The sequence below is a fragment of the Psittacula echo genome, assembly GCF_963264785.1.
Source record: "Psittacula echo genome assembly, chromosome: 5".
Classification (NCBI taxonomy): Eukaryota; Metazoa; Chordata; class Aves; order Psittaciformes; family Psittacidae; genus Psittacula; species Psittacula echo.
The window spans coordinates 78,043,479-78,054,879 of NC_137739.1; the positions used below are offsets into that span (position 1 = coordinate 78,043,479).

The following is an 11,401-nucleotide window of genomic DNA, read 5'->3' on the forward strand; positions in this document are numbered from 1 at the left end:
TTTGGTTCGAGTGGCAGGTTTCTGCTCTCAATAAGGAGTGGAGATGCTCTGCCCATGTGCAAGCCCCAGCCTGGGTTGAGGACTGTCCTCCCAGCTCTTGGGAGTTGGTAAATGAGCTCTCTGGCCCTGCTGGGCTCTCCTTCCTAATCTTCATCCTGGGGAAAACCAGAGAGATCTCACCACATCCTCCCTCTGCTCAACTGGTGGGATCAGCCCATAAAGAGGATTCCAGGGCTGGAAAAAGGAATACATCCACCGGTGCTGCCTGCTTGCTCTCCCCAGCAGTCTCTCTGGCTCATCATCTGCAGGGAGCTGACAACAGCCACAGGTCCAGGGTGCTGGGCCTGCTAAAGGCAGCAGCGGGTGTGTTTTTGAGGCACTGGCTGGGAGGATATTGTTTCTCTGGGCACGCTGAATTTCTTCTTCCCGGGGCCCCAGGCAGGAATCAGTCACTGGGTTCTCGTTCAGCCCTAGTGAGGGCAGCACATCCACGTTGCACGTGTGTAACCACTGCACCACAACGAGTTTTATCTCGATTTCTTTCAGAACTGGGGTTCTCATCGGCACACAGCACCAGCCACAAACAGTCCCTGCCCTCTCTGCTGGAGAAGTCATCAGCTCTATTCAGACAGCATGAGAAATGCAGCCCATCAATAAAACATGCCAGGGCTGATGCCTGGCCTTTTAGAGCTCCTTTCACACCCCTCCTGTCATCTTGATACTTTTATGTGCTTCCTGTACACCTCCAGAGTAGTAAAAAGGGTCCTGAAAGCAGACAACCATGGTTTCACGCTTATTCATCATCACGTGTACTGATAGCTGCGATATGCATTGTGCTGTTGCGCTTCTGTGGCTAGAAAGGCCACTTATTTTCCTGGAAGAAGCTTTAGGGGCTTCTTCTGGAATTTGCTTCTGGGATAGCGAAGTGCTGAGAGGGCACAGAGGGGCTGGGAACCCTGTAATGGGATTCTCAGCAGGGTACCACTGCACAGCCATCATGCTGGACAGGCTGCAGGTAGAAGTGGTGCCTGATTAGATTGAAGGCTCAGGCGCTGTATGTCTCTCAAGATGTACAGAGGCATGGGCACTCCGAGGACAGAGGGTGCTCTCTTGAGAGTGCATGGGGTGCTGGGCAGCAGTGAAACGCCTCTGGGATAACTCTGTCCTTTCCTCCCCTCTCTACCCCTGTGCAGGAGGTGATCTCGGGCCAGTCCCGCACCCCGTAACACTCCCAGGGGCTCAGTCCCCGCCCCCCTCCCTGTCACCCCGCTACGGGTTCAGCCCAGACCCCCTTACCTGTAACTATACCCGGGGCTCAGCCCTGCCCCTCACCGGCAGCCTCCCGAGGGGGTTCCGCTCCAGCTCCCAAACCTGTGTCGTGCCCCCGGGGTCTCAGCCCTGTGATCCCCGGGACTCAGCCGTGTTCAGCGCACCCACCCCCCCAGGAGCTCTACCCCGCCCAGAGACCCAGCTGCCACCCCCTTACCCGTACTCCCCCGCCCCCCCCAAACCGGCTCAGTCCCCTCCCGGGATTCGCCTCCCGCCCGCAGTCGCGGTTCTCCCGCTGGAGCGCAGCTTCCCCCAAACCCCGCAGCCGCCCTCCGACGGCCCGGGGAGAGCCGGGCGGCGGGAAGGGGCCGCCCCAGGGGCCGGCCCCGGCCGTGCCGCGCCGCACCGCCTCTCCCCTCCCTCTCTGCCTCCTTCCCTCCCTCTCTCCGGCGGCGGGGGCCGCCCGCCCTGCCGGGCCAGTCGCCGCCGGCAGCCGCGGCGCAGCCCGGTGCGGTGCGGAACATCCCATCCCGGTGCGGGATATCCCGATGGAGACGGAGGGTTACCGGTGCCGTAGCAGCCGGTACATCGAGAGCGGGCAGTCGGCGGTGCCCAGCTCGGTGCTGTTCGCTGCCGGGCTGCTGGGTAACGTGCTGGCCCTACTTCTGCTGGGCCAGCACCGGCGGCGGTCCCGGTCCCCCGGTGGCCGCCCGCCGCGGGTCTCCGCGTTCTACGTGCTGGTGAGCGGGCTGGCGGTCACGGACCTGCTGGGCAAGTGCCTGCTCAGCCCCATCGTGCTGGCAGCCTATGCCTACAATCGCAGCCTCAGCGAGCTGGGACCCGGCGGGCGCGCCGAGGGCGAGCCGGGCGCCCTCTGCCAGCTGTTCGCCTTCCTCATGGCCTTCTTCGGGCTGGCCCCCACCCTGCTGCTGCTGGCTATGGCGCTGGAGTGTTGGCTCTCCTTGGGGCATCCCTACTTCTACCGACGGCACCTCACCCGGCGGCTGGGTGCCACATTGGGGCCGACAGCGGCAGGGCTCTGTGCCCTTTTCTGCGCCTTGCCACTGCTGGGCTTTGGGGTGCCCATGCAGTATTGCCCTGGCACATGGTGCTTCATCCGCATGGCCGGTGGTGGACCACGCCAGCTCGTCTTCCCTGTCCTCTATGCCAGCCTAATGGGCCTGTTGGTGCTGGCCATCGGCACCTGCAATGTGAGCAGCATGTGGCACCTCTACAGCATGGCACGGCGGCAGCCCCGCCGTGGGACCCCCACCACCACCACTGCCCCGCGCATGGAGGAGCTCGACCACCTCATCCTGCTGGGGCTCATGACCGTCCTCTTCACCATCTGCTCCTTGCCGCTCATTGTAAGTTATCCCACCAGCCCCCTCCCCTGGAACAGCCCCCTGAACCACCCCCTGCCCCAGGCTGTTGCTTTGGGACCCCCGAGTACCCACCACCCCATCCCCAGGGGCTGGCCATTGCATTAAGCCCTTGGAAAATAATCCCTCTTTGCCACCACCTCCTCCCAGGGAGGTTGGATTGTTGCTTTGGCCACCTTGGAATACACCCCCCCTGACGGTGGGGGTCAGATCACTCCTGAAGCCCCTTGGAATAACCCTCTCTCTCCACCACCCTTCAATACCACTCAGTCCTGGGGGATCAGGTTGTTGATTTTGCCCTTTGGAATAAACCCTGGCACCACCACCTACTCCTGGGAGCTCAGGGCAAAACTCTACCCCCTTCTAAATACTCCCCCACCATGTCATAGGGGTCGAGTTATTGCCTAAACCCCCTTGGCATAATCCCCCCATCAGCACCACTCAGTCCTGGCGGAATCAGGTCATTACTTTGGCCTCTTGGGATAAACCCTGGCACCATCACCCAGTCCCGGAGGTGCTGAGAGGAAATAATTGCTTTAGTTCCCTCCAAATAACCCATCACTGCCACCCTGTCCCCGACAGTCAGGCTTTAACACTCCTGCAATTACCCCACCCCAGCACCAGCATTCCTTTCTGAGAGGTTGCTGTCCTCAATGCCCACCACCAGCACCACATCCTCGGTGGTTAATTTCTTGCTTTAACCCCCATGGAATAATCCCCCATCACCACCACTCTGTGCCAGAGCTGTCGGGGTGGGGGGGTGGGGGTGGTGTTTGTGTGGTCTGTTGGATGATTACTTCGGCCTCCTCTGAGTATCCCCCGCCCTGTCCCAGGGGTCTGGCTGTTGCCATAATGCTCATGGAATGACCCACAGCATCACAATCCCATCCCAGGTTGGGAGGGGTTAATTCATTGCTTTAATCCCACTGGTATCACTACACCACCACTACGATGTCCCTGTCCTGCGGACATTGCTTAAACCTCCTTGGAATACCTGTTGCTCCCCACCTCCCCCATCATGGGGTCATTGTGTTTACCCACCCCTCCCTCCTCTCCCCCCCCCCCCCCGAATACCCAGCACCATATCCCCAGGGGTTAGCTCATTACTTTAACCCCCACAAAATAACACACCCCCACACACCCCCCATCACTACCCCTCTGTCCCAGAGGTGTTGGAGGCCTCAGGTAATCACTTTGGCCCCATCTGAGTGTTCCCCATCCCATCCCAGGGATCTGGTCATTGCTTTAACCCTCCCCCTCTGCCATCACCACCACCCTGCTCCTCTGGGATTGCTCCAGAGGTGTTGAAGATGTTGGGGAGTTGGTTCATTGCCTTAGCCCCTTGAAATAGTTCCCCCCCACCCCATGCTTATTCCTAGGGAGGTTAATTCATTGTGTTAGACCCTCCAATCCCCCACCCCACCCCTTCCATTCCAAACCCCTGGTCCTGGAGATTCTGGGTAGATCCATCTCCTTTTGAACCACGCTGGATTTCCTGACCTGGGAGAAATATACCCTGAAATCCTCTCACTTCTTCCCCATAGATGGGGGTCCTGCTGGCAGAGTTGGAGATCCCCAGCATGACAGAGCCCTTGCTGCCCCCCACCAAGTGCCCCATGTCCCAGGGTTGAATCCTGCAGCACCACTGCCTTGCCATCACCCTCTGTAGCCAGAACTGGTGCTGCAGAGAGGGTTCTCCTGAAATCCAGATTGGGGTTGTGGGTACTGCCACTGCCTTAGATGATAACTTCTGCTTTCTGTCCCCTCTATCATGCTCTGGGGCCACATCGTGATGCACCAGCCACCAGCAGCACCTCCATGGCTGGGCTTACACTGGTTCTATAATAAACCTGGCAAAAGCCCTGTGGGCCTCAAACAAGCAGGGCTGCTGGCTGGACCCCGAGGTGGATGAATGACCTTGACCCACCAGGGATCGCCATCCAGCTGTGGTCCAGCTGGGTTATCCAACAGACGCCTGGTGTGATACCCAGTGCAGGGAGGGCAATGCATGAGGGATGCCCTTGGGGGCAGAGCAGCACCCACTGCTGCAGCCTCTGGAGGTCAGACGCTTCCTTTACCTGTGAAACAACCCTGGTCACTGGGGCTACCTCTTCAGCTCTAACCTCCTGGCCCTGGTGAGGACATGGTGCCCCAGTGCCATGACCATCCATGACCCAGCCTCAACTGACTCCCAGTTCCACGGTCTGTAACCCACAGCATGTGCTGATTTGATGCATAAAGATATTGAGGGGTTAAAACTTCTTTTGCTGCTCCCAGGGTAATCTCTGTGCTCTCAGCTTTACCCCTGCAGTGAGATCTTAATCTTTCCGCACTTCTTTGGTTTTTTGACAGATCCGGGCATACATGGGGGCCTTTGCTGCTGATTTCAATGAGAACGCAGACCTCAGCGCCCTGCGGTTTCTCTCTGTGAACTCCATCGTGGACCCCTGGGTCTTCATCATCTTCCGCACCTCCGTCTTTCGCATGTTCATCCGCAGGGTTTGCAGAAGGCTGAATTCCCGGAAAGCCTCCCTGAAAGGGCCTGGACCAGGGGAGGATGGCCAGTTCTGTCCCCTGGGCTGGCGCAGGACAGACACCCCACAGCTCAGCTTCCCCTGAGCGTGAGGGTCTTGTAGAAGCCGTTGGCCGCTGGTGAGGATGAGGAGTGAGCCTTCAGTCCTGCACCCCGTTCCGGAGCATCCCGAGGCAGCACGGGGCTGTTGCAGGTGGGGACAGCATCCAGCTTGCAGCAAGGGGTGGGTGTGAAGTGTTTCTGCCCCTCTCTGGGCTGCATTTTCACCCCAGAGAGGAACTGGGAGGCTCTCAGGTACCTGTGAATATTTCCAAGCAGCAGCACTTTGTGAAGGGTTTGGGGAGCGTCTGGCTCCAGGAGAGCAGGAGGGTTTTAGTGTGTGACTTCAGGGCACTGGGGATGCACAGGGAGGAGAGGGGTGTGTGTGTCCCCATCAAATAAAAGTGGTTTCGAGCCCTGCTCCATTGCCTTGTCCTGTGCACGATCCCCTTCCATGACAAGAGGAGGTTATCCAGGGCTGGTTCAGGGTGTCACTGGCCTGAGCAGGGTGGGGTATGAGGGAGACTTTTTGGGTATGGAAACTCAGAAACTTGACCAGAAGCTCATGGCTGTGCCAAGAAGCTGGAGGACAGGGGAGGTGCTTTCCGGGGATGCCCATCATCCCTCCCAGGGATGCCCATTGTCTGCCCTGTAACCCCATATCCACCAAGCAGGGCTGTGGTTTCTCCACCGTGTCTTGCTCTTCTCTCAAAAATTGATTTTCTCCAAGTGCTGATGTTACATTTGTGTTGCTCAGATGGCTACTTGTCCTGCTGTAATTGTTTTAATTTGGTATTTATGATGATCCTGAGCCCTTATAAGAGCAATAATTGAGATAAGACAGAGCCTGGGATGGATAACCTCACCCTGCAAGCATGCCAACAAGTGATCATTTTAATGAAAGATCCATTTCCGCTGAGCCACATATGTTAACTGGATTTAATATCTGCCTCAAGTGAGCATTTAGGCCAAAAAAATTATGATCACCCAAGTCCCCATCTGCTTATTGTCCTTGGAGGAGACAGGGCAAATAATTCTCTCCCTCTATTTAGCCAAGCCTTGCAAGGTGTAGTCATGTTCCTGCCATTTGTCATGTGATATTTACTCTTGGTGTCAAACGGATTCTGGTTTTTGAAGGAAGAAACTCACGCAAATCTGCCTTGGGGCTTTTTGGAGGTGACCTGGTTGGGTTGACTCTGGCTGTTTGACCAGCCAGGCTCTCTCAGGCTAGAGCAAAGGACAGACCTGTATTTGGGGATATATTATGGGGGTGTGCAAGTTTCCCTTCAGGGTTTGCTAAAGAGAAAGAAATGCAGTGAGGGTTGGTTTGCCTATCGGTTTCATGTTACCGGTGTGTTACGGACTTGGAGATGGCTCACATGGAACCACAGAGTCAACAGCACCCTGTGTGGTGGCTTTCACTGGACCTGTTCCAGTGCAGAAGGATGAAGGCCAGGTGAGATAACAGCTCTGCAAAATCCTCCTGGTCTGTGATCCCCTCCCTCATACGGATCCAGACAGACGGACCAGGCACAGACAGGCTAGGAGGTGGCAGCAATGTGAGCCATGGGTGCTCAGTGTGTGCACAGGCTGGGAAAGGCCATTATCTACCTGGGATCCCAATGAGGATTCACTCCTGGAGCCTCCCGGGAGAGGTCCCTGCCCCGTGGTATGTGTATTTAGACCCCAGGGCAACCATGCAACTAAATTGAGAAAACCCCAAACCAACAAACCTTCCAGGTTATTTATTAAGGTGCATGAATACAGCCCCCATCCAAGCCCTGAGATGATGCAAACATGCCGGTGTCTGACCCATCCAGGAGTTTATCATCAGAGGAAAGAAATCGTGGAACCACTGAGCACAGTGGGGGCTTGCAGGCTGAGGGGTGACTCCCATGTCCCTGCATCATCCCTGTTTCCACTCCTGAACCTGCGCACCTCCCGGTGACCTTGACACTCTTATCTCACTTCGCTAGCTATTTAATCACCATTCTACCCTTAGTGGTGTCCGACCTGCTCTGAGAGCAGACTTGGAGTCTCCAGCCAGCCACCGGTGCCTCCGGCAGCAGCCAGCAAGGTTTGCTCTTGAGGCTGAGCGCCAGGCTGCCCTCCGAGCAGATAAATCACTGCTCGGTTGCTTGTGGGGCCTGGGACTGCCGTACCGCGGTCTTCTCCAGAGATGGCAGCACGTCTCCAGCCAGGACTGCTGCCGAGCCGGCCTGAGCACACTGGGCACAGCGGCTGCAAGGATGGGGCTGGTCCTCTCCACCCCAAGTTGCTCCCTTGGGCAGTCCACTTTTTAATGCCCAAACGCACCTGGTTTGGGGTTTCAGGAGTCATATCGAAGCTCAGAGCCCCTTCCTATTACTGAGCTTGGAAAAAATGAAAATAAAATAAAAATCATGGTTTAAAAACCTCCCTGCAACTGCAGTTCAGTTGTAAATCTTGCTAGACAGGAACCAAAAAACCCCAGAGGCTCAGGGCTCCCCAGCCCAACACTGAAGAGCTGAAAGCTGCTGTGTGAGCCCTCTCTCATCACATCCTCTTCCCAAGCTCCTCACACTGCTCAGTCATGCCCCATGGGCCCCCTCCGTGCCAGATCGCTCCTGTGCCAATGATCCTCAAAGGGACAGACCTAATGCTTAATGGAAGCAATAAAGAGACACTGCTTGGCTCACGCCTGTGGCTCACACCAATGATGCTCTTTTTGGAGCTATTGTGCTGTGCCAGCACTGCTGGCTGCTGTGTCCCTCACAGTGTCTCTGGTGTCACTGGCATCACCTAACCTTGCATCCTGCTCCTTTCTTGGATGTTAACTGAGCGTGATCAGGGTTGCTTTGGGTTTTTCTGGCTCATGAAATGGCACAACTTTGCACAAGCTCATTTCCCAGCAAACTGTTTAGTTCTTGCAAAGAGCTCTTATTTTATTGTCTGCCTGCATTTTTCAGCCATTCTGAAAGCAGGAAGGCGCATGTCTGGGCAGGCAGCAGCACTGGGGCTGCCAGGCACCACAGCCAGGGCGCTGTAAGACACAGCCAGACGGTGAGGGGTTGGATTTTTTAACCCGTGCACCCAGGTGCTTGCACAGGACAGCAAACCAAGGTGCCAAAACCAGGACCTGCCATGCTGGTGCCTGGCCACTCTCTTCCAGGATGGGGAGTGAGGCTGCTGGCAGCACCAGTGCATGAGACAAGGGACAGCAGTAGGAAGGATTTGGAAGAAAAATGATGTCTGGCTTTGCTAAACACAACTCAGATGGAGTTTTTGGTTTAAAAGGATTGAAATCCATCCATGCAGTCATAGAATCACAGAATGGTTTGGACTGGAAGAGACCTTCAAGATCATCCAGTTCTAACCCCCTGACACCTTCCACTAGAGCAGCTTCTCTGGGCAACCTGCGCCAAAGTCTCACCCCCTTCACAGTGAATAACTTCCTTATATCTAATCTAAATCTATCCTCTATCAGTTTAGGATATCTTCCCTGTCTGTAATGCCAAAGCCATCCTTTAAAGCCCACCAGGGATGAAGCAGGATCCCAGTGCTCTCCCCAGCCACAGGCAGCAAACGCCAGAGGTTGAGTCCTCTTGGCTGAAGGGTTTATGTGAAATTCATGCAGCTTTCTTACAAGCCCAAAGTTTTTTCTCTAAATGGGCCAACCCTGTAAATCTTCTCTTAGAGAAAAAAAGGCCAATGACCCTTGGGAGGACATAGGAGGTTCTGGAGTACGTCCAAAGACTGGCAAAGGAGCTGATGAAGGGTCTGGAGCACAAGTCTTACAAGGAATGGCTGAGGGACCTGGGGTTGTTTAGTCTGGAGAAAAGGAGGCTCAGGAGGGACCTTATCACTCTCTACAACTGCCTGAAAGGAGGCTGTAGTGAGGTGACGGTCAGTCTCTTCTCCCAGGTAACCAGTGACAAGATAAGAAGAAATGGTCTCAAGTTGCTCCAGGAAAGGTTTGGATTAGATATTAGGAAAAATGTCTTCACCCAAAGGGTTGTCAAGTGTTGGAAGAGGCTGCCCAGGGAAGTGGTGGAGTCATTATCCTTGGAGGTGTTTAAAAGATGTGTAGATGTGGTACTTTGGCACATGGTTTAGTGGTGGGCTTGGCAGTGCTGGGGCAATGGTCAGACTTGATGATCTAACTTAAATGATTTTATGATTCTATATGGTCTTTGTTAGAGGCAAGACACCCGAGATAACATGGAAGCAAAAGGAAGAAAACAAACTCTTCCCAAGAGGTGGACAGATGGTACCAAGTGGCCTGTTTCTGGTGTTGAGCTCAGAAGGGATAAAAAAATAAACCAAGAAAAAAGCCCATCAATTTCCTATTATTGCAAAAATATCCCATCAGAGGCAACTGCCAGTTGAGAAGCCTGAAGCCCCAAATGGGTATTTAAGGCTCCATTAGCTGCCAGGAAAAAGAGCTCCAGAAGATGCCAAAACCCCTTCCTGAGCTGTGACACAGAACACCAGACAGGAGTGGGAGGCTGGGAAGAGTCTTGAAGCAACCACTCCACAGGGTGCCTTCTGCTCGGAAAAAGTCTCCAGAGGAGCAGAATGCAGCCTCCATACGCTGCTTAGATGGACCAGGCCAGGATTAGGCTTTTTGCTGGTACCACAGAGGGCTGAACATGCCAGGGTCCCACCCAGCCCTACACATGACGGCATGTCCTCCGTGAAGTGCTGAAGGCGACTTTGAGCTTCAAGAGAGGAATAGGAGGGGCCTGTTGGAAACGGAGGGGCCTGTTGCAAACAGAGGTGCTGTCACAAACCACAGCTCACCCAGCCCCAGGGTTCACCATATACCACGTTTCCGTTACGAAGTTCCTGTTACAAAAGCGAGGTTTTGAAAATAACAGCCAAAATGTACTTGGGGGAGCAACCTGCTGTGTGCGTGATGGAGCTGACCAATGCTGCAGTGTCTCACTGGGGTTTGGGGGGACCAGAGCACTTTGCGAGGACAGTTTCCATTAGGCAAGAGATGCACCTGAGCCAGATCCCAGGTTGAAGGCCAAGGACAAAGGCTTTGCTCTCAGCGAGGTGGTAAGAGGATCAGGGTCATGATAGGGGAAATACTCACACTGGGGAAATACTCACACACTCTCACACAGTGGGAGCTTCCTGTGCCATCTGCTGAATCCAAAGCACCAGTGGAAGGAGCTTTCCTTGAGCTGGTATTTGGGGCAGATGGGCTGTGTTCAGCCAGGCTTGCAGCAGGAAGAGGGGCTCCCATCGATGCTTCCCCCCACACTATAACCTGACACTGGCTGCAGGCTGCACTCCTGTGGGGACCTCTGATGACATATACGACAGGGGAGCAATGGGGACATGGTGTAAAGCTGGCCATGGGGCAGGGTGTTCCCTGTGGGCTCTGGGTGCCTCTGGGGCCGTGGGATCAGCTGTGTATTCCTGGTAGCCTGTCCTGCGCCAGCCCGGTGGAGATGGCACCAGGGCTTATGGTTCCTTAGGGTCCTTGGAGCAGCACCAGGGCTCACTGCCCTTCCGGGGCTCCTGGCTTCGGCTCCGGCACCGGGGCTTGAAATGTACTCAGTGCTCTCAGACCAGCACTGGACATCGCTGTGAATCGGGGGTCTCAGACCGGCACCGTGCGTTCCTGTGCCTCTTGAGGCTCCCTTACAGGCACCAGTCTGGCCATGCCGCTGGGTTCCTAGATCAGCAGCAGGGCTATCCCGGCGTCGGGGCTCCCGCAGCAGCACCGGGACTCCCGGCCTGGCACCGGGTCTTGCTCTGCGCCCGGGGCTCCCGGACCGGCACCGGGGCTAGCTCACCATCCCCAGAGCAGCAGCGGGATGCCAGAACCACCGCAGTGGCCTGTCGTGCACAGGGCTCCCCGGCAGGTACCGGAGCTCCCGGAGCCGTACCGGGGCTGGCTGCGCCTCGGGGGTCCCGGCCCGCTCTGAGACCGAACGGGAGCTGGCAGTGTCGCGATGCTCTCGGTGCCTCACCGGGACTCCCGTATCCCCTCGGGGATGGCCGTGCGAGAGCCTCCCGCTCCGGCCCCGGTGCGAACTCGCCGTCGGGTGTCCCAACCACCCGTGTGCCGGTGCCAGGGGGCGGCCCGGGGCGGGCTCGGGGGCGGCGGGCGGGGCGGCCCGGGGAGTGGGGGCGGTGCTGGCGCGACAGGCGGGCGGCGGCGCAGTTGTGCGGCAGCGGCGGG

The 11,401-nt window shown here is 56.4% G+C and overlaps 1 protein-coding gene across 1 annotated transcript; it reads left to right on the plus strand.

The window, feature by feature from the left end:
• Positions 1–1,817: 1,817 nt before the first annotated feature.
• On the plus strand, positions 1,818–5,270 carry PTGDR (prostaglandin D2 receptor; the record flags this gene model as incomplete). Its single annotated transcript, XM_080618714.1, has 2 exons — positions 1,818–2,636; positions 5,004–5,270. 2 exons carry the CDS (start codon positions 1,818–1,820, stop codon positions 5,268–5,270), a joined length of 1,086 nt encoding a protein of 361 aa, XP_080474840.1.
• Between the last annotated feature and the right edge of the window lie 6,131 nt (positions 5,271–11,401).